The following is a 24,523-nucleotide window of genomic DNA, read 5'->3' as shown; positions in this document are numbered from 1 at the left end:
GAATAGGGAGGCTACCAGAGATTGAGCAACATGGAGAGCTGCTACTAGGTGACCAAGGCCGACACATGCAAGCATGTTGGAGCCTTTATGAATGAAATGATATGATCTTTTATTCATCATCATTTGTCCATCTATTTACTACTGGTATGTTTGGCTGCTCCTCTGTTGTACTGTAGGATTACTTACATTAACAAGTTAAATATTACTGTGTTGTGTTTATTGTACAGTCAGGGACATTGTTCACCAAATATTTATTGGTAACTACTACTAGTTTTCATTGCCATTTGCTGCAAATCCTCGTAAGCTGAGAGAGACTTGCTGTGTTTTTAACTGTAGTTGACCCTTTGATAACATGCAGGAGGGAGGAGTGTAGTCCTGGAGAGGTGTCTTCATGCAGTGGCTCCTTTATAACTGGGCAGCAGAACTGCTTGGTTATATAGATGTCGCTAAACTCCCCTCCCTGTTCCTTGAAAGATGATTAGTGAACTGAAGAATAGAGCATCTTCAGGCTGGTGTCTACCAGGTTTATGTCCACAGGAGCCTGAGACCATGACAAAAGCAAGGAAAGAAAGTAATGAACATGATCTAAACACAGAGTAGAGGCAGTGGAATTTTTGAATTTATATACCCGACTGCACCTGTTATCCCATGGCCACATGTAGTTTGTTTGACTAAAGCTGTAGATCATTATTTATCAGTTTCTTTTGCCGTATGGCTATATTTGTACCTGACTGCAACTGTGCAATAAACTTGTTTTGTGGAGGTCATTTTGTTGGCCTGCCAGTTTAATCCACTAAGATTTCATGCTTTCACGTCTATTGAGTGATTTATTGCATCAGAAATTGGTTGTGACTGAGGCTAATTCCAGTTCTGCCCTACAGGTGGAGTATCGTTACTGTGTTGCAATTGTTTTGGAGGAAACCTCATCCCATGACCGGGCACTCATCATCCGCCGCTGGGAGACCAACCTGCTCCCTCGCAATATTCCTGATAGCGGTGAGAACAAGAACTACAGTCTTGTCAGCTGAGTAGGCTCTGGCACTACTTCCTTACCATGTATTACTGCATATCCCATAGACACCAAGCTATGTATACCGCTGTCATCCTCTCAGTATGAGCAATTTTCCCAGAATTGCTTGTTTTTAAACCTTAATATCTGGGAAAGTATAGCAGTTAGGGAAACAAATTAAAGACCACATTACTCACCAACTCTTCTTGTGAATAGAAGCATCCCCAGGTCTGTAGGTGGTCGCGTCAATAATACGGTGGAATCAATACAGGATAGAGGTACTGTCACCACTTGGATCCTCTGACCACAATCTCATCAAAGCCTCATTAATTAACCCTCCTACATCTCCCCATTCCGAACCTGTCAGGGTGACCCGATGGCACTTTGACAGGGCAGACTGGGATGGATTTAGAAATTATCTTGCTGATGTTCCATGGCAGTCTTCTCTAGTGATCCCAGTTCTACCCAGTCCCACATTTGTGACTTAATACTAGCTGGTATGGATTTATTCATACCAAGTCAACAATTCACTAAAAGATCAAACTCTCCAAAATGGTTTGATGGCAGTTGTGCCAGAGCAACAGCCCAAAAGTCATTAGCATATAACTCTTACTTAAAATCAAAAACATCTGAATCACTCTCCCAATTTAAAATTGCTAGAAATCATGCAAAAGCTGTATTAAATCTGTCTAAATCAAACTCTCTTCAAAAGCAAGCATCAAAACTACTTAACAACCCTAATGACAATAGAATATTCTGGTCTACTCTTAATTCTTTCAATAATAACTTTAACAAGTCATCTTCCATTCCCCAACTAAAATCTTCAGATGGCAATATTACAAATGACCCATGTGGGAAAGCAGATATCTTTGCTAGTACCTTTGCAAGAAACTCTACCATAGATGATACCAGCCAGAATGTGTCAGTACTGGAACTTGATTCTCCCGAAATTGCCCCACTTAAAATACAGACAAGATTCGTAAAATCCATCCTAGACAATTTACCAACCAACAAATCTCCAGGCCCAGATGGAATTCCGCCAATTGTTTTGAAAAAGTGTTCCCTTGAACTTGCCTCTGTCCTAGCCAAATTATTCAGACTATGCATACGTACTTCTTTATTCCCAAATTCATGGAAAGAAGCCAATATCCACCCAGTTCCGAAGAAAGGAAGTTCTTCTGACCCCTCCAATTACAGACCAATAGCTGTCACATCTTCTCTTGGTAAGGTATTTGAAACTTTAATTAATAAGCATATTGTTAAACATCTTGAATCCAACAACTTAATTAGTGATAGACAATACGGTTTTCGCCACGAAAGATCCACCATTGACATACTCAATCTCTTAACTCATACCATCCATCAATCAATTGATCTTTTTGGAGAAACTCATGCAGTAGCTCTTGATATCTCTAAAGCTTTCGACAGAGTATGGCACCGTTCCCTGCTGTCCAAACTCCCTTGCTATGGACTAACGTCTTTTGTTCCTTTGATTTCTTCTTATCTTAGTGACAGGAAAATAAGAGTAAAAGTAGATGATATATATTCGAATTTCCACTCAATTAACGCCGGCGTGCCGCAGGGATCAGTTCTGGCGCCAACCCTATTTCTGGTTCATATCTGTCACTCACAATCCCGTTCACTCATATGCAGATGACTCAACACTACATAGTTCATTCACACTCAGACATCCATTTACAAAGTCTAATATCTCTACCTCTCAACTCAGTACAGCCATCTCCATAAATCAAGATCTAGCTACAATCAGTAAATGGGGACAAAACAACCTTGTCTCTTTTAATGCTAGTAAAACTAAATATATACAGTTTACTAATAGACGGATATTGCCAGATTCGTGCATTACCTTCAGTGCTACTAATATTCCCATCTCCGAAAATATTGAAATTCTTGGTGTCTCAACAGTGCCCTCAGCTGGACCTCTCATGTCAGATCACTTGCTAAAACCTCCTCAAAGAAACTTGGATTATTGTACAGAGTCCGTAACTTCTTCGCCGATGAGCAGTTAGCTATAATTTATAAGAGTCGTGCGCTCTCAGCTTGAATATTGCTCACCCTTGTGGAATGGTTGTGGAGAGGTTGCATTAAGACAACTAGACAAAATTCAGAATAAAGCTGTTAGAATCATTAACAACCCTGCCATTACATATAAACAACCTCCCCTGCAAGTAAGATGGAATGTTGCCTCCCTTGCATTATTTTACAGATTTTTTTTGGCAAATGCTCAGACGAAGTTGCGTCCATGGTGCCACCTCTCCATGCCTTCCCTCGTGCTACACGGGCATCTGGTAGCGCTCATGACTGGAATGTCACTCAACCATATTGCAGAACTTCTGCCTATCAGAATTCTTTCATTCCCCGAACTGCATCTGTCTGGAACTCGCTTCCCCAGAGTTGTTTTCCTCCAAATTTCAACCCACAACTGTTCAAGTCTAACTGTTACAGATATTTTATGAATAGAGGACACCAGTAATCTGGTGTATGGATTTTTTTTTTTTCCCCATTTGTTTTTCCTGCCTCCGTTGTTAAAAAAAAAAAAAAAAAAAAAAAAAATCAATTTTGAGTACATTAGGACAAAGGTCAGGGTCACATGAGAAAGCCCACTAAACACTGTTGATCCAGTTTGAACCAAAGTCAGTGGAGGGGTTCATGGGGACACAGGGATGAAATACTGTACTGTGTGTCAGATTTGAGAACAGGTTGTCAAAAAATCAAGATCAGAGAGCTTGGTCAAAAGGTATGTCATAGACCTGTCGCAAGGCATGGGTGTTGTGCTCTCTTGCTTCGTCATGTCTTTATTTTCTCCAGTTGATTTTATTCAGCTCAAGACTTTTTGAACAGGAGCAGGTTATTAAGCACCTTCATTAATCATTTCACTCCTGTGATGCTGTTGAATTACTAAAACCTTCAGAGTTTCCTTACATAGGGGCTTTACAAAATAGTTAAACAAGTACACCCATACCCCCAAATCCAGCAGTGTTGTGTACTGGTGGAAGTGTTTTGTCAGCAAGTATGTTGATATCAAAGCAATTTTCCCCAAATGATACTGAAGAAAAGCCAGAGATGGGTTCCAGGTCCAAACCCTCATATACTTTACTCAGTCAGTAGAGACTGACACAGAAACACCTTAGTTAATATCCTCATTAACAATACTATTGATAGAAAATGAGACATCAGACATCATATGCAGTAAGGTATTCAGGCCAGCAGACGCAGTGAGGGTGGACGAGTGGGTCTGGCAGGCAGGGGTCAGGGAGGATGAGGGGACAGGGAGGGAGACAAGCAGGGGCAGGGGAAGATGGGGAGGGAGACAAGCAGGTGTGGGGAGGGGGGGGGACAAAGGGAGGCAAGACAGCCAAACTGCCATACTACTCCCCACTCTTATCTCTCTCTCTCTCTCTCTGTACACACACACACACACACAAGACAGGAGGGGGTGGAGAGGATTGGGGAAAGGGAAGGGAGACATCCAGGGATGGGGAAGGGTGGAAGAATGAGGAGGGAGACACGCCTGGCAGTGCTGAGTGTGGTGGAGCATGGAGGAGGGATGGAGCGTGTTGGGGGCAGGGGGGAGAACAGAGGGGATGGATGGAGGATGGAGAGCAGCTTGCACCACCACATCTGCATTCAGACACGTTCGTTTCAAACCTAAGGAAAGGTGGAATGTTCAAATTAGCAAATCAACGGCCTTTGGATTGTGGGAATGTTCCCCACTTTGTTTCGTTCGGTGGCTCAGTGGTAGAGCTTCAAGTTCGTACTCGGGGGATTGTGAGTTTGAGCCTCGCCTGGGACTTCCGTGCCGGGAGTGGTAGCGCGCTTCTGTAACCTAGCGGGGCTGTATGATCCAATACAGGGTCTAGCTTGGGGGAGTGCCATTTCTCCCGTTTTTTTTTTTTGTTCGGTGTAGCAAGTTGTTGGTTATCAATGCACCGGATATCTAGGTGTGCTTGTATAAACACAAAACAAAATGAATGAAGATGTTAGGATGGCAGTGCATGAAACACCATTGGAACTAGGGCAAGGCAGTAAAACGGTGTGTAATTCCATCCCTGCTACTTTTTTTTTGGGGGGGGGAAGGTGCTTAGGTTTGTGTATCACATGGTTGGATAATAGTTGTACCATTATCATGACACCTTTCAGGTGCAATTACGCAACACCGTAATGGCTTATACTAGAGTAAAAAAGAAAAAAAAATTAAGTGATGGGATTGCATGTCATTTTACTGCTTCTGTCTTGATCTAATGGTTTTGGGTGCACAGCCATCTCTATGTCTTCTTAGGTTTTATGATTTTTTTTTTTATAATACATGTTAAAGTATGGCATAATATTAAAAGTAAGTTCATAAAGAAGGCATGCTAGGGAACCACCAATATTTGGAAAACAAATTTCCTTATGCATATAAGATTTTTTTTTTGAATAGCAAGAAACAGGATGATTCCGCCCTCACATGTAGTTGACATTCATGCTAAAATAAATCATAGTTAGGACGGAGAGTTTATGGTATTGCTGCACTCTTTTCTTTTACCTTTATCTAAGATGTTACTTATGCCATGGAATTGATTGTAATACTGTTTGTAAATCTGATCACTGTCCTTGCCACAGTGGGCAGTGTGTTCAGTTTTAGTATGTGGGGTGAGGTATAAGTATCAGTTGAAATTTTAGCATTTTTGGTCTGATATGCACAGGATTCTGTGTTGAGCCGTGTTGAGCATTTTGTGTGTGTGTGTGAGAGAGAGAGAAAGAGAGAGAGGGAGGGTATAGGCTGGAAGACTGAGGACCATTCTGTCAAAACAAGGAGCATGAAGGTGGGCAAGGTGGAGACAAGCCCTAAATTTTGAGGGGCATTAACTGTATGGGATGCCTGTGATTGGTAAGTTTGATTACCATGCATCCCACATTACGAGTATTGTTCATACATTCTTATCGTATTGTTTATAGAGGTTCCAACAAGCTTGCATGCATCGGCCTTGGTCACCAAATGGTGTCTTTCCATGCTGTTGGATCTTTGTCAGCCTACCTATTCAATCCATTATTCCTGAGAGCACACTCTGTTAACTTTTTGACACTGGGCTTATTTTGGCTTGGCTGTCCTCTCCTTATGGGCATATCTTCCAGAATAGCCTTTTTCGGACCTTCATATCCGAGAAAGTGTAGCAGGTAGGGAAACAAAATAAAGATCATAATATTCAACAACTCTTCTTCTTGTGATTGAAAGCATTTCCAAGTCTGGAGGTGGTTCCGTCGATGAGTATGGACATGAAGATGAGTAACTTATGATGCTTGAAGTGGAAAGTCTCCGTGTGCATGCATGCAGCCCCGACTTTGGCGGGGGAGCCATTGGGACTGGCACGGCGTCAGCATTCATGGCCTTCATGACATCCACACTCACTACAGTCTTCTTCACTTTCCACAGCTGAGGGATCATCCACCTCTTCATCTGATGGAAAGGCATCACAGTCATAGGCCATTTGCACCTCCTGAAGCAGCGTGAGGGCATGATCAGACGTCTCAGAGCAGGAAGGAGTGGGCATACATGAGTCGCTCTCAGTGTGATAACTTCCATCATTTTCTGAGGAAGTTTCTCCATCCATCCATCCATCATCCAATCCTACATTGCCCCATGAGGATGGTAGGAGACCAGGGCTAGGCAGTTGGTCCCGACATTTAAGATGAGTGACCAGCCTCACTCATCCCTGAGTGGCATTACATGAGCAATGAACCCTAACCACCCTTTGGATATAAACCTTCACCGGCTCAATCTGATTGGAGTGCAGTAATTACCCACTAAACCACCAGGCGCCAAAATTTGGTTATATGGTTACCACCCAGCATAGTAAATGGTTTCCTGGTGTTCAGGAAACCATTTGGCTTGTCACTCAGTGTAGAGTCACCCACAGGCAGAAGGAAGAGGAAAGAATGAAGGAAAGAAAGACAAAAGAGGAAGTTTCTCCACCACTAGATAAATTAGACACAATGACGTCCAAGACATCCCCTATGCCGCTATCACTGAGCCCTTTCCTAGTATCCTTGGACAAAGGATTGGCAGGAGTGGATGAGGCAAGGGATCTGCTTGAGGCAGGAATGGAATCGGATGAGGCAGATTTTTATGACATTGCTCTACACCTGGCTAAGTCACTGAGAAGACTGTTGTGTGCTTCAGTCGGGTGGCGGTACTCTGTCCCTACTCTTTGGTGACAGGATCAAATGGCAGCCAATTCAAACTGGGGCAGGATTGCATTTGTGGTTCCTAATGACACATGGTGGTAAGCGTCCACCGCTTTAGTATCAGTCCTGACCGACGCCCAGTGTGTAGGGGTCAACTCATCCTAGTTTTTTTTTTTTTGGTCTGCCTCTTGCAGCCCTACTCCTGATGTTCATGCTTCTCACCTTCAGCACCCAGTTGTCATCCTCCATTCTCTCAACATGCCTAAATGATCTTTACATTCTCTCTCCACCATGTGTTTCAGAAATTGTCAGAAACTTCAGGCTTGCCTATATCTTATGCAACTCAGTTTTAATAATATGACCGTCAGATATGACAAAAAATAAAGGGAAGCGTGGATTGCCTATCACTGCTACCCTTTATAGGTAAGAGACTGGAAGAGTGTTTGGTATTAGAGAAAATGAATAATATTACAAAGTATCAAGGAGGTGTAAGGTACAGGCATACCCTGGTTTAACTGTGTACAGTAATCGGTTAAGTAAAACCCAATCGTTAAGCAGGGTATCATATATCGGGGTACTTTTAACAAAAAGTAATGGGGAACGTTTACCAGCATTGGGTTCCCCCCCAAACCAAGACCAAAACCCACCCAAATGAGTCCAAAAACAAATTTAAAGCCAATCTAAATGACATAGCAGCTGTAAAAGAAGCTAACCTAAGCTTAACACTTGTAAATAACTCACTAAATCCAACAAATATGAAAATCATCAAATATAAGTCTGGAAAACATCAGGCTTAGTAAACTGTACCCCAAAATGACAGTTTTCACCCCACCTATGGCTAAAACACATTAACTAACTCTAAAAACAGTTTATAAATCAACTTACACAATGGTAGTCTAAAATATCATCAAAATTGGTAAAAAAAATAAAAATCCATCATTAAACCTGGGTTTGGCCATTGTTAGGCAGGGTATGGTGGTATTTCTGCCCCCAGTGTTAAGCTGGAGTATCGTATATCGAGGTATTACTGTATTAGTGAGACTGATATTGCAAAGTTCCAGTGAGATTTGCATAATTCAAACTAGATCTGGAGTGGAGGAGTCCATGACAGCAAGAGCTGTGGCATTGTTAGCAAAGAGACTTGGAAGCTTGTTAATCACAACCACCCAGGACAGAGTTTGTTATTTGTTTGGTAGTTGATAAAGTATGGATGTAACAGCCCTCTCATGATTTAGAAAACTTCAGTACTAGTATTTTATTCAAATGTAACGCCAGTTTGTATCTTCTGAGAGTGAGTCATAGAGACCAGAGAATACTGTCACCATTTATCCTCCTGGCATTGTTATTTTGTCTTACCTTACTACGGTTAATGTTTCCAGTTTGCTAACTTACACTTTGTCCAACAGTGATGTGTCCAGCAGAACCACAGGTGGAGAGGTTTGGATCGTATGGGGGTTTTGAACGTGTGGACCGAGGGTGGCTGGTAAAAGACTCCGTGGTTCAGCTGCGACTCTGTAACTCCACACTTTACAATGACCCAGTTATGTTGTTTAAAAAGAAATACCAAAATAAAAAGGTAAATTGAATATATTTCTTTAATAATATGAAATTTTGTTTTTTTGCTCCCCCCCCCCACCACCTTTTTTTGTGAGGTAGACATAATGCCAGTCAAAGTTCCATTGCTCCTTATAGAGCTGACTTGATAATTCTCCTAATTCACAATACCACTTGTACTTTAAAACTTCTTCCAGTTTTAAACAAGGGTTACCTATAGAGTATAGTAGCTGCTACTTTTTAAATTGTAAACTCAAGTAACTTAGCCTCTGGCCCATGTCATACATTTCACAAGTGGATTTTGGTGGTAGGTGGGGGCACTTACCATCCACTCACTTGATGTAGTGCTGCTCTTGGGTGACTGCCCTTTCCTCTCTTCCTTCTTTCACTCCTTCCTCTTCTGTCTTTCTTTCCTTCATTCTTTCCTCATCCTTCTGTCTGCAGGTGACTCCTTCATTCTTTTCTCATCCTTCTGTCTACAGGTGACTCTACACTGAATGACAAGCCAAATGGTTTCATGTACAGCAGGAAACCATTTACTATGCTGGATTGTAACCATATAACCAAATTATGGGACTTAATGGGTAATTAAGGTGCTCCATTCGGATTGAGCCTGTGTAGGTTTATATCCAAGGAGTGGTTGGGGTTTATTACTTATGTAATGCCACTCAAGGATGAGTGAGGCTGGTCACTCTCATCTGAAATGTCAGGACCAACTTTCCTAACCCCAGGCTCCTACGCTTCTTGTGAGGCAACACAGGTTCAGGTGATGGATGGATACAAAGGGAGTAGCTTTAACTATTAGTATCTTGCTGTTATCAACTCTTTAATTTGATGTGAACCACAGAAGGATTATTCTACTCAACAGTTTTAATGTTTATAATGTCCTTTTTAGTATATTATTGCTTCTATCAGATTATTTTATTCATCATACTGAAGGTCTGTCACATTGAAGGAGTTTACTAAAGCATAATCTAGCCACTCCATTGAAGAGGCTATACTGAATAAGATAGTTGGTCGAAGTAAGAGCAAGCTAAAAAGTATGTTACCTCTGGATTCAGGGTTAGTTGAATACCAGGAGACCAGTAGTGCAGAAGACAAGTGCTGTTAACCCCTAAGAGACAGGCTTTGGAATGTTTTGGCATACGCTTAGGACGGGCATAATCGGCAGGTGCAGTGTGGTGGGGGGTTTCTAGGGGGGGGGGCAGAGATCAGGGTGAGGGGATGGTTTGGGCAGGTGGGGGCTGGGTTGTTTGGGGAGGTGGGAGGTGGATATGGGGGAGTAGGGTGGGGGTGGGGATGGAGGGTGATGGGTGAGGATGGGGAGGGGGTGGGGTGGTTAGTAGGGTGTGGAGGGGGTGGTAGGGGCTGGAGGGGTGGGGAGGTTTAGGGGGTGGGGTGGGGTGGGTGAGGGTAGGGGTTAGGGGGATGGGGGTGGTGGGGGATAGAGAATGGTGGGGGAATTGGGGGTGGTTGGAGGATGGAGGGTTGTGGGGGATGGGAGGGTTGTGGGGGGTGAGGAGGGTGTGGGTGATGGGAGGGTGAGGGTTAGGGGTGGTAGTGGAGAGTGGGGGGTTGTGGTGGAAGTTGGCGAGCTATGGGGGTTTGGGGGTGGAGGTGGGGGATGGTCTAGGGATGGTGGGGGGGTCAGGTTGGGGAGGTGGGGTGGGGATGGATGGGTGGTGGTGTGTAAGTGTGATGGTAAAGGGGTGGGATGGATGGGGTAGGTTTGCGGGGTAGGGGGGCATGACTGCATGTGTAGACACCTGTCTTTTTGGCCCTAGTACCCTTGGACAGCATATGTGGACACCCGACTTTTAGGATTTAATAGAGCTGTTGCTTGAGTCATTTCTCGTTCCTGAAAAGACTTCAAGCATTCTTGCTGCATGGCCTCAGCATAGCCTCAGCCATCTTCCATAGAGGGTTACTGTGTGTTCTTGGGGACTAGTGTACCTTGGAACTAGTGTACCTCCTCATACACACTCATATAATTGAGGCCAGTATTTACATTAAACAGTAATAAATGAGAAATGTTGAAATAAAGGATTCTGATAAGCTTGGTAGCAGAGTTTGTGAGGTGTATACTACTGAGGCAAGTATGGTGGTGGTGGAACCTGTCCAAGGTCATCTTCCACTAATGCATGAGCCCATGGCTGCACACCTCACAGTCAACTATTGTGCATCAGGCCATTGAGACAGCATTCTTCATATACTAAACTTGGAGTTTAGTTTTGCCAAGTAGATGGACTTTGTTGAATTTCTTCCTCTGCATAATACATTAATTGATTTTTTTTGTTACATATGTTTCCTCCACTGGACAGACTTTTTCATAAGTAAACCTATGATATGAAAATAAGGTATAAGCAAGCAGGCTTTTAAATTGATTAACACTAGTTTTCCCCATGGTGTTAAAGCTTTACAAGTGATCCTTTTTGGTCAAAAATTTTTATTTTACTTTGTGCTCAGGCAATATGTCGTCCAGTAGGTTAGAGGACTCCTGTCTTGGGCAACTGAGGTATATTGAAGTGTATATCACTTTGTGGCCATATGCCCTTTCTGAAGTCAGCCAGTGTCCCTTGAGTGAGATTGAACATTTGACCCCTTGGTCAGTAGCATGTACTCTGACCCCCTAGACCACACTCTCAACAGATTGCTTAAAATATGACCAATACCTTAGCCCCCAAAGGGGGAAAGTGTATGATGTAAAATTTTATTGGCTAACCCATGCAGGCATGGATTATTGCCTGACATAATTTATATACAGTAATCCATCTTTTATCCAGTGCTGCCTTATTCGGTATATGGTACATCGTTATCTGATAACCAAAAATTATGGGTGAATTAAAGCAATACAGTCCTCTCACAACTTACACAAATTTAACAAGTGATTTTGACTACAGAAAACTCTCAATTATCCATCGTCGCAATGTCCGGTCCAGCGCAATATATGGCGCTGCTGGCTCAGCTCTATTAAAACAGTATCTGTCAAAATTATATAATATCCAAGGCCAAAATGGGACGGAAACAGCAGTTCTGTGCAATATCCAGTGTTGAGATGTATCAACCAGCATGTAAACTGTAGCCAGTTGATGCTGTATTACTGTCTTGTATCGATACTTTATTGTATTTTATGCATAATTTTCATTTTTACTCATGGGAAAATTTTATGGATAGAAGTTTGAGATGGATAGTTATGAATCTGGCTTGACACTTAATATTGAGCCAGTGAGGGGTACTATGCAATATCCCACATTTTACTTTAACCGTTGTAGGGCTTGGCTGAATTGTGCCAGATAATTGAGAGTTTACTGTATATGCGATTTATGATACTGTTCAGAAATATCTATCTGTCCATTGTCTGACACCTTGATCTGCCTCCATTTCACCCAGTCCCCTGCCATTTCACAGCCCTCCCCCTAGTTCACACCCATCTCTCTTATAATTTCTATATATCTATAGCACGACGCCATAATCCCTTAAGGGATGGCCATTTAAGTTGGTTGTTTTACAGGGAGGGGCACTAATCCTCCTCCAGCCCAATTGTTTATACATAGGGAACACGTATAGGTTGGTTATATGGTTACCACCCAGTGTCAAATAAGTGGTTTCCTGGCTTACAGGAAACCATTAGGCTTGTCACTCAATATAAAGCCACCTGAAAAGGGAAGAAGAGTAATAAAATGTGACAGGAAAGATGGGAGAACAGGAAGAGAGGAGGGTAGATACAGAAAAAGAACGATAAAGGTGAAGGAAGGAGTAGGCAGCACTACATCAAGGAAGTGGATGATGGTCGCCACCCTCTCCCTCATGATTTAATTTCTAAATTTGATTTAATTTCAAAAATTAGTGGGTAATTAAAGCACTCCAGGCAGATTAAGCTGCAGCAGGTTTATATCCAAGATGTGGTTGGGGTTTATTGCTCATGTAATGCCACTCAGGGATGAGTGGAGCTGGTCGCACTCATCTTAAATGTCAGGACCAACTTGCGTAGCCCCAGGCTTCTACGCTTCTCATGGGGCAACACAGGATTAGCTGATGAATGAATGAATAATTTCAGAGCACAGGTAAAAAATTCAAATCCTGCGCTATTTCGAGGCTTTCTAGGCTCGCGTATGCATGTACGTATGTATGTATTTATACCGGTATATACTGGTACCTGTGTAGTGACAAGATGAAGGGATACTAAAATAACCAAATGAAACATGTAGTGTTGTACTGTGTAACATACAGATAAGGACAAGGCAAGAAATTATGTTATAACATGTAGTGTTGTACTGTGTAACATACAGATAAGGACAAGGCAAGAAATTATGTTATAAATTACGGTCATTATGTGAACAAAGCTCATGTAGGCTTTAACCCGCCACGTGCCAGTGCCTTTTTAAAACGGTCTGACATAACTGCGCGGCCAGTGCCAGTGCTGTTTTAAAACGGTCTAAAATAAAAAACTTCACTGTGACCACATTTTTCAAGATTCACGGGTAAAAATTGGCAGGCATGTAAGGTAACTGCTCCTTTACCATCCCCCAGGCTGTCAAGGCCATACACTCACTCGCTTCCCCCCTCACGCTCGCTCTGCCTCACTCTGCCTGTGTGCCTCACCCAGTGCTGTACATAGTGAAGGCATTTTGTAAATATTTTCATGTAAGTGTAAGTTGTAAATATTTTTTTTGTAAGTGTAAGGACTATGTAGTGAAGTCAAGTTGTAAATACCTTCATGTAAGTGCCAGGACTGTACATAATGAAGTCAGGTTGTACCTATCTTCAAGTAATTTGTAAGATAATGCATTCACGGTGAGAAAGACATGCAAATTGTGATAGATGCTGAAGTAATAAGTAATCAGAAAAGTGTACTGAACATTGCTATCCCTTCCCAGCATAAATACCTGAGTATACCTTACGTAGAAAATGGCTTTCTCACGTACATAGTGAGCGTGAGAGAGCGACTATACCTGTATACGTATACCGGACTGAATAAAACCCATTTCCGAGCCTCGGTCAGCATTTTAATGGCGAATGTTTCCACATCAAAATCTATCATTTTAGCCAAAAAAAGAAAGGTCGAAAAATTGCCGGCACTGGGGTGACCCATAGGGCTAAAAATAGCTGGCATGCGGCAGGTTAAAAATAGCCTAAACATCATTACACATTGCACTATTTTTGGCTTCATCATTTTACGTTAATTAACATCTGAAAAAAAAAAAAAAGGAATTTGGTACAATGGATGTGGTTGTATTATTGTGGTAATGTTGTGATGTGGAGCAGCCAATGACGCACGCAGTTGCATTTTGCCAGATGAGCTCACAGACCTCCATTGTTTCGTTTCATTTTGTTTTTAAAGGCTCCAACATGCTTGCGTGCGTCGGCCTTGGTCACCTAATAGCAGCTTTCCACGCTGCACGATCCATTGCAGCCTCCCTGTTGAGTTCCTTAACCCTGACCCAATATTAACACTTCTCACCTTCCTCACCCAATTATCATCTCCCATCCTTTTCACATGTGCAAACCATCTCGATCTACCTCTCGTCATCACAACACCAATACACTCCAGTCCCATCTTACCTCTCAACTCTTCCATCGTAAACCCAGCACCCCTGGACCTTGCACGCAGGGACGCACTACACATCCACCTAATCATTGTCATTTCTGTACGTCTGAGCCGGCGAATATCCTCCTCCTTTACTGCCCAGGTCTCACTGCCATAAAGCATTACACTCCTAACACATGCTGCATACAAAGACCCCTTAGCATGTAGGGAGAGCCCTCTCAATGTCAGAAGAGGCAAGAGCTCCCTGAACTTCTTCCAACCATTTCTCACCCTAGCCCCACCTCCAGCACACAACATGTCTCCCAAACAACAAAACTCTTCCTCACACTCAAGAGATTCACCAGCAAGTTCAATCCTTTCACGCCTGACAATTTCCACCTGCTCTCCCTGACATGCCGCACACATAAAATCAGCATTGTCTTGCAGTCTACCTCTGATACCACTACATCTCTTGTGCACCCATTTACCACAAACACTGCACATGATGGAATTACTTCCCATGCCCTTGTGGCAAACTGCACATGGCCACTCTCCCTCGTCTTTGACAGTACCGCGATCAACCCTAGATATCATCACTTTTGTTTTATCTGCATTTACCCTTAAGCCCTTGTGCCCCATAACATCTCTCCACTTCCTAAACCTTTCCTCCGCCTCCCTTTCGTTCTCTGCAACCAACACCAAATCATCAGCATACAACATCTCCCACAGGAGTCCATTTCTAAAGTCACGTGAGAGGGCTTCAAGTACCATGATAAACAACATGGGACTCAAAACTGACCCCTGATGCACACGACCCCTGATGCACACCAACATTCACAGAAAACTCATCACTCAAATCTCCATTCACTCGTACCTGGGTGCGAGCATCCACATACATAGCCATAACCACCCTAACCAGCCACTCCTCCAAGCCAAGCTTTCTCATTGCCCACTTCACCACCTCTCTAGGGACTCTGTCAAAGGCCTTTTCCAAATCAGCAAAAACAAAATACAGATCTCTTCTCCTTCCAATATATTTTTCCTGAAGCTGTCAAAACAATGAATATGGCATCAGTGGTCCCCCTACTTTGCATAAACTCAAACTGCATCTCATCAATAATTCACTCTTTCTTTAATCATACTTTCTAAAACTCTCTCCATTACCTTCATTATCTGATCTAAAAGCTTTATACCTCTGTAATTTCTCCTTTCCAGGGCATCACCCTTCCCTTTATACACATTTACAATTACACTCTTCAGCCAGTCATCTGGGACAACACACTCATAAATAATCCTATTTATCAGGTCAGTGACTAACCTCACCCCTATATCTCTTGAGGCCTTCAACATTTCGGCAGTCAACCCAGACACACCTGCTGCCTTCCCCACCTTCATCCTGCCTATTGCCTCACTCACAGTAGCAGCATCAATCAAAGGCCAAGGGCCAAACACTGGATCTGCTGGCTCCAAACCTTCTCTGTCCCAGTCAAACTTCTCATTCAGCAACCGGCTATAATACTCTCTCCATGCATCTTTAATATCCTCACTGTTCACCACTACCATTCCTTTATCATTCTTCATACACCTCCATGGTTTGTAAAAAATATTTACCGGTATATGCATGTTATAAGCCAAACTTAACTCTCCATCAGTTATTTTTAGGACATACTCATAGAAAAGTACTGCTCAGCAGTCACAAATAGCAAATGTCTTTGTTTTAATAACGGAATTAAAAGCCTCTGCATTATGACATTGTTTGTTGTGGAGGACTTCCACACCATCGCGAGGTGAGGGGGTTGCTATGGTAGCTGCGCAAGTGCCTTGCCCATCAAATGAAGACAGTGTTGTTGACAGTGTCTTCGCAGTTTATGAATTTTTTTATTTTCATGTTAGTAGCAAAATTACCATGTGTTAGAATCTGTTTAAACCAAAATTTTTCAATACAGTTATTATTAGCAACAAAATATTGTAACAAATTGCAAACAAAATTGTGCTCTGGCTGCAACAGGTGGCTGGTAGTGCACTGTGTGGTAATCATGTTGAGCACCCATGCCTTGCACTGGGTAGGGTTAGGGTAGGTCTACTAAAGAGTTTAATGACCCCCCCCCCCATAGTTGATAAAATACTTTACTCCCGCACCACTCCATGCGATCACTGCTGTACGTACTGTTTATAAACAGCCTCTTCTAGTTAAATTTGTGTCTTACAGCAGTTTTGACGTTTCTTTTGCTTGCATGAAATTCACTGCCAAATGCCAAATGAACTTTAGTACCTGTATTCTAAGAAAGCTTTATAAATTAAGTACAGTTACTGTATTCTACTATTCTGTTGATATATTTTAAAGTTTAGAGCAATTTAGGGGGTGTTAAGTGGGGTGTTTTGACTATACGCAATTTTGGGCTTTGTACAAGGCCTTGGGAATGTAATCCTTGCTTAAATTGTGACTCAACTTTATCTTTTTTGTGTGTGGTATTTGACAGTGTGTATGGAAACCGAATGTTTCAAACCGTGTATGTTGCTAGTTGCTTGCTTTCAGTTCTGCTAATATCCATCTACATATCTCACTCTCAGTTAAGTAACAAAATATTCTTAACACTTCAAGCTTCTGTAGAAAATAATAAAATGTTCATGTAAATGTGCAGTCAGATGGCACAAGCTTGTCTCCTTTGTGATATATAACTTAAGTAGCTAGCTGCATGCTTTCAGTTCTTGTCTTAGCCATCTATGCATCTCATTCAGATGTTTAAGAAATAACAGTATTAGTGCTTTTAACTGAACAAGTTTTCAGTGCAGATGGGACAGGCCTGTGGTGGAATATGTATAAAGGAAACTCATTGTTAGTAATGAATATCACGTGAACATAACGCATGAGTTGTTATATAAGAATTATAATGAATGTCTAAAGGTGGTAATTAGAAAATTAGCATTGAGACAGGATTTGCATATTGACAGGGAAACCTCTGCAGAGTTTAATAGGGGTTATGCCCTCTGTAGAGGGGTTTGGGGGGGTAGGACGGCATCTGAAAAATGCATTATGTAATAAGGCCATGGCTAAATTGTGATGGATAAATGAGGGATTACTGTATGTAGTGTGTTAGCAGAGTTAATTGTCTTTCTCATTGACTTATTGGTAATCAGGTACGGGTGAAGGTGACGCCTGTTGATCTGAGCAGCAGCAGCCCTCCAGAACCCCACACTGGAGGAGTTTCCCTTTTGGAAGAGAGTTCAGAATTTGACATTTCCAACCTCCATATCAACAACAAGCCTCTTTGGCCTATTACTGAAATTGCAGTAAGTAGACAGGAGGTTCCTTTTGTGAAACTGTCATTGAAGTATTTAGGAAATTGCTGATGAATTTGCATTATGTTACTTATAGTTGTATATGATTCACAATGCAGATTTTATTGTGTGTATTTGTTTATACTGTATATTTGTTCGTTTGTTTTATGAAGGCTCCAACATGCTTGCATGCATTGGCGTTGGTCACCTAATGCTGGCTGTCCACACTGCTCGATATCTGGCAGCTTCCCTGTTCAGTCTTTTATCCCTGAGGTCACACTCTGTGACCTTATCCCAGGTCTTTTTCAGTCTACTTCTCGCAACCCTACCCTTAACATTAAAACTTCTCATTTTCTGCACCCAATTATCATCCCCCATCCTCTCCACATGTCCAAACTATCTCATTCTACCTCTCATCACAACCCCAATACACCAGTCCCATCCTACCCAACAACTCCATCATAAATCTCCCCCCCCCCCCTCCTCCACAATGAGTGTGAGGCCTGGGGCCCCCCAGCCCTCACACTCGGGGATGCACTGCACATCCACCTAATCATTGTCATTTCTGTATGTTTGAGCCTGTGAATATCCTCTTCCTTTACTGTCCAGGTCTCACTACAATACAGCATTACACTCCTAACACATGCTGCATACAAAGATCCCTTAGCACAGAGAGAGAGCCCTCTCAGTGTCAGGAGACGCAGCAGCTCCCTTATCTTCTTCCAATCACTCATCACTGTCCACAGAGCTAGCTTCAGACCCATCTCCAGCACATAACTTGTCTTCCAAATAACAAAATTTTTCCACACACTCGAGAGACTCACAAGCAAGTTCAGTCATTTCCTGCCTGACAATCTCCACCTACTCTCTCTGACACACAGCACACATGAAATCAGCATTATCTCGCAGTCTACCTCTGATGCCACTGCATCTCTTATGCACCTACCTATCACAGACACAGCACAAGGTGGAATTATTTCCCACACCCTTGTGGCAAATCGCACATGGCCACTCTACGTCTTCTTTGACAATACCGCCACCAGCCCTAGATAGTATCACTTTCATTTTATCTGCATTTACTCTTAAGCTTGTGCTTCATACCATCTCTCCACTTCCTAAATCTTTCCTCTGCCCCCTTTTCATTCTGTGCAATCAACACCAAATCATCAGCATACAACATCTCCCATGGGAGTCCATTTCTGTATACTGTATATACAGTAGGACCTCACTATAACGGACTAATTGGGGCCCAAACCATTCCGATAGAAGCGACATCCGGACTTCCCCATGCTAACCTGGACTTTTTCTGATATATCAGACATCACTGTGGTAGGTGGGGGCACTCACCATCCACTCACTCAATGTAGTGCTGCTCTCGGGTGTCTGCCCTTTCCTCTCCTCTCTCCATTCCTTCCTTCCTCTTCTGTCTTTCTTAACTTCATTCTTTCCTCGTCCTTCTGCCTACAGGTGACTTTACATTCCCTCTTTTGTCCTTCTGTCTTTCATTCTTTCCTCTTCCTTCTGCCTATGAGTGACTCTACACTGAGTGACAAGCCAAATGGTTTCCTGTACACCAGGAAACCATTTACTATGCTGGGTGGTAACCATATAACCAAATTTTGGCACCTGGTGGTTTAGTGGGTAATTACAGCACTCCAATCGGATTGAGCCAGTGAAGGTTTATATCCAAGGGGTGGTTGGGGTTATTGCTCATGTAATGCCACTCAGGGATGAGTGAGGCTGGTCACTCTCATCTTAAATGTCAGGACCAAATTGCCTAGCCCCAGGCTGCTACGCTTCTCATGGGGCAACGTAGAATTGGATGATGGATGGATGGATGGATGGATGTACCTTACACTGATAGACATGTCTATCATTTACCTTATTGTGGTGAACATAGCTGAAGTGGTCAGGTAATTCAGACTGCTTCTGGCTTTATTGAACTTTTTCCGATGTAGTATAGGAATTTAGTCCGGTAGCTCATTGATTCCGATAAAAGCGAATTCCGATCTATTGAAGTCTGTTACATCGAGGTCTTACTGTATATACACACACACACACATACCTATCTAGCCATTGCCAGATGCCTTAATCCCGTACGGGGTGGCCACAAGCAAATCCCCTCCACATCGTCCTGTCCCCCCCCATTTCACTGCCCTATTCCCAACTCATACCCCCCTCTCTCATAAACATACATATATATACAATACATCTCCCTAGTACGCGCCTATATGGGCAGCAGAGGACGTCGCATACTAGGAATTCGCCTACTGTGAATACATAAACTTATGGGAAAAATTACATATGGGCAGCACCCCCCTTCATGGGCATCCCTTGAGACGCCTTTCAGACCTGAGTATTGTGCTATACAGGAAAACTATCTAAGACATATTACCTAAGATAAAGTAAACCTACAAGATTATGGCTTTACTAGGTAAATCATTGGTGGTAGGTGGTGGCGACCATCATCCACTCACTTGATGTAGTGCTGCCTACTTCTTCCATAGCCTTTATCATTCATTTTCTGTGCCTGCCTTCCTCTCTTCCTATATCTCCCATTTTTCCTGTCACTTTTTATTGCTCTTCATTCCTTTACAGGTGGCCTTACATTGAGTGACAAGCCAAATGGTTTCCTGTAAGCCAAGAAACCATTTACAACGCTGGGTGATAACCATATAACCAACTCATACGTGCTCCCTATGTGTCAACAAGTGGGTTGGTGGAGGGTTAGTGCCCCTTCCCGTAAAACCAATAACTCAAAGTCAAATGGCCACCCTTTACAGGATTATGGCATCTGGCAATAGATAGATAGACCTTTACCTGTTATCACTTCTTGGGGGGGCAATGTCGCCTACTTGGGGTAACCCCGGATTTGGGCCACTCTTCACTGCCCATCTCACTTACAAGGAGTTCAATTTGCGTACTAATAAAAAATACACAAAAAAAAAAAAAAAAAAAAAAAAAAAAAATAGGTCCTCACATACAAGGGGGATCGCATACTCGGAACTCGCATACTGTGGTGATGTACTATATGTGTATATATATATATATATATATATATGTATATATATAGACCGAGGATGAGGTGGAGGGATGGAGATGAGAGGTATATGAGGGAGGGGGGGTGTGAGTTGGGGGGAGGGTAGTCAAATGGTGGGTGACAGAGCGACTTGGAGGTATTTTGTCTGCGGCCACCCTTTGCGGGATTAGAGCGTCGGGCTATAGATAGATATATATATATATATGTGTATATATATATATATATATACACAGTAGATATATAGATATATATATATATATATATATATATATATATATATACAGTATATATATATATATATATATATAATGCATATATATATATATATATATATATATATATATATATATATACAGTACAAGTCCCATTATTCGGCATCTATGGGACCAGGATGATGCCGAGAAATTAGATTTGCCGAATAATCAAAAACCTACCCACTCAGTACCTTAAATATATTGGTGAACACTTATCACCACTTATGGTACGGTATTACAACTGTGTTTGGAGAGAGTACTGTATACTGTACAATACTGCAATCAATACAGTACTATACCTGAATCTGAAATATATATATATATATATATATATATATATATATATATTAGTGAACATATACAAGGGTAATGACACAGTAGGCCTACAAGTCAGATAACACTTCCTGGATGGCCGAAAAGATACAGAATATTACCTACCGGCTCAGTACATCACTTGTATTGGTGAACTCATCACTACTTATATTATTACAAATATGTTTGGAGTGAGTACTGTATACAGTACTTTTTCCAAACAAAATAAAATAGTCGGAAAATTGCATAAAATAAAGGGATCTGAACTGGTAAGGTCTTTCTGATGAAAGTCATAAATTGCATTTAGCACTCACTCTTTTGTTCATTATTTTTTTTTTTACATGTGAATGGAGAGTACTGATGGAAACAGTAATGTATTCCATGAACCCCTTAATAACCTCTGACATTGAACAACCCTTTAAAGTGCCGATGTCGAGTTAGTGAGCTATGGAAAAACTGTGAACAATTATGGGAATGGAACGAAGGTCACTGGTATGTTTGGACGACTCTTAGCTACGATTCCAAGCAGTCAGGGGGTCAGTTAATCTCAGATGTTTTCGCCAATTTGGTAAATGCACCGTAACTTTATCAATTCTCCAGTCAATCATAGCGAATCATAGCATGGGTTTAGGGAGCTAAATAACACATTTCTGGGTGCGCCAGACGATTATCTTCACATCTTATAAGAAAATGGAGGAAATTAAATCCCTTTCTGAGTAGGTAAAGTTCTTCCATTCTTCTGAAATCAATTTATTTTTCTTAAAGATGGGAAGATAATCGTCTGGCTCACCTAGCAATGTGTTATTTAGCTTCCTAAACCCATGCTATGATTCGCTATGAGTCACGGAAAGATTGATAAAGTTACGGTGTATTTACCAAATGGGCGAAAACATCTGAGATTAACCGACCGCCTAACTGCATGGAATCGTAGCGTAGTCATGTAAACATACCACTGACCTTCGTTCCCTCCCCATAATTGTTCAGTTTTCTTTATAGCTCACACTAACTTAACATCACTGACATCGGTACTGAAGAAGGTTGTTCAGTGCCGGAGGTTATTAAAGGATTAATGGGATATATTACTGTTTGCATCAATGCTCTCTCTTTCACGTTAAGCACAAAAGCAAACGAAAGAATGAGCACTAAATGTACGTTTAACTTTCATCAGAGAGACCTTAGCAATTCATATTCCTCCAGTTTATTTTTAAGTATTTTTCTGACTTGAGGTTAGGTTAGGTTTGGTTAAATTATAAGACAGTTAAACTCGGTTAGGTTAGGTTCAGTTAAACAGAACAGTCCCTTCCACCATTTTGCTGAGGAATAAAAATACTAGAGCTGTCACAGCCGTACAGCTAAAAACAACGGGGAAACTGATTTATAGTAGCCGCAGCGAGAAATGAACGCTGTGGTGGGGCAGCCGGGATGACCGGGGGTTCCCCCACTGTAGCCATATCCACATGTCACCAACCATCGGCCACCGCTGCAGCCCCGCTCCATGATCCTTACCCTGTGTCTCTGGCTTTCTCTTTCTCTCTCGGTTTCTATATAAACTGGTGTATTTCCGAAACTAATTATGATATTATTATGAATTTTGTTCCACACCACCTTTGAGGTAAAAATCAAGGAGAGTTTTGTGTATAAATGTTTCCCCCCCCTCCTAAATGTGGCATATGAGCGGGGGAGTGCGGCCTTGTCGATACCTCCGCCTGACCTATAATTATACACTCGCCAGAACTGACCTGCCCTCAGACAAGGGGGGGGAAACCTTTATACAGAAAACTCTCCTTGATTTTTACCTCAGTGGTGGTGTGGAACAAAAGTCATAATAATTTCATAATTAGTTTCGGAAATACAGCAGTTTATATAGAAACCGAGAGAGAAAGAGAACGCCAGAGACACAGGGTAAGGATCATGGAGCGGGGCTGCAGCGGTGGCCGATGGTCGGTGACATCCTACCTCTATGGTCGGTGACATGTGGATATGGCTACAGTGGGGGAATCCCCGGTCATCCCGGCTGCCCCACCACAGCGTTCATTTCTCGCTGCGGCTACTATAACAAGCAACATTTATTTATGGATAATCCATTACAGTGTGAGTGGTTCATGGGCTACTCAATTACCAGTAAGTGTCATTTTCAGGAAGGCATCAAGAATGAAAGAATTTCAAGAATTAGCGTGGGGGCCTGGAACGTAACCCTCGCTAATTTGGTGGGGGTGGTTACTGTAGTGTATGATACTGTGCAGTATTGTAATCAATACCGTACTATACCTGAATCTGAATAAAAATATAGAAATTAGTGAACATACAAAAGTGTAATGAAACATTAGGCCTACAAGCCACAGATAACACTTCCTAGACTGCCGAGATGATTCCGGACATCTGCCGAACAATCAATGATTTTCGTAAATGGGACTATTTCTCAAAACTGCCGAAATGTCGGATCTACCGAACAATCAGCTGCCGAATAATAGGACTTTTATTGTATATATATATATATATATATATATATATATATATATATACAGTATATACATATGTATATATTATATATATACGTACAGTGAAACCTCGATATAACGGACTTCAATATAGCGGAATTCGCTTTTATCGGAGTAGAGGAGCCAAGTGGACTAAATTCTTATGTTCAGGAAAAGTCCAATAATGCCAGAAGCAGTCCTCTCTTGGAATAAATGAATAAAGAAAGAAACGGAGGAGATACCATAATATCGGCCCCTCCTTTCTCTCTCTCCTCCTCCATTCCTTCCCCTACTCCCCGTCCTTCTCTGCTGAGAGAGAGAGAAGGTGAAATTGAAAACGAAAATTAAAGGAACTGTGAAAATGAGTGTAAAAATGAGGGTGAAAGAGAGCACACAAGTGAATATGGAATGTCAAAGTCAACAGAGAGAGAGAGAGAGAGAGAATAAATACAGAAACGACAAGTGGCGTCCCCTTGGCATAAACACATGAGGGAGATAGGCATAACCTTGGTCCCTCCTCTCTCTCTCCTTCTATATTCCTTCCCTTTCTCTGTCTCTGGGAGAGATAGGTGAAAGTGAATGAAAAAGTGAAGGTTAGTGAAGGCATTGTGAAGGTGAAAGTGAAGGTACAGTAAAACCTCTACAACTCGGCATAATACATGTGCAAGCCTTGCGGAGTTAGCCTATTTGCCGTGTTGTAGGGATGAACTTTAAGTTCCCGCCCAGCACACGCACACAAAAAAAAGGAAAATATGGAAAAAAATTAAATGTTTTTACAATAAATAGTAAAAGCTGCCTTACCATGATTCCATGCAGTTGTAGGGTTTATTGCAGGCATGGAGGAGGACTTTTGGTAGTTTTTGGAGGTGTTAGGGGGGCTCAAGATCA

The 24,523-nt window shown here is 42.0% G+C and overlaps 1 protein-coding gene across 1 annotated transcript in view; it reads left to right on the top strand.

Moving 5' to 3' along the window:
- LOC145404035 (glycerophosphocholine phosphodiesterase GPCPD1-like) overlaps window positions 1-24,523 on the top strand; it is a 165,016-nt gene that overhangs the window by 43,824 nt on the left and 96,669 nt on the right. The window contains exons 4-6 of the mRNA XM_080275637.1: window positions 882-996; window positions 8,599-8,768; window positions 17,412-17,564. Coding sequence (XP_080131763.1) covers window positions 882-996; window positions 8,599-8,768; window positions 17,412-17,564 — 438 coding nt within the window. The remainder of the gene's footprint in view (window positions 1-881; window positions 997-8,598; window positions 8,769-17,411; window positions 17,565-24,523) is intronic.

This window comes from Coenobita brevimanus, chromosome 62 (assembly GCF_032717465.1).
Source record: "Coenobita brevimanus isolate Jiangsu-jjx chromosome 62, ASM3271746v2, whole genome shotgun sequence".
Lineage (NCBI taxonomy): Eukaryota > Metazoa > Arthropoda > Malacostraca > Decapoda > Coenobitidae > Coenobita > Coenobita brevimanus.
This window is presented reverse-complemented; position numbering and strand designations above follow the sequence as displayed.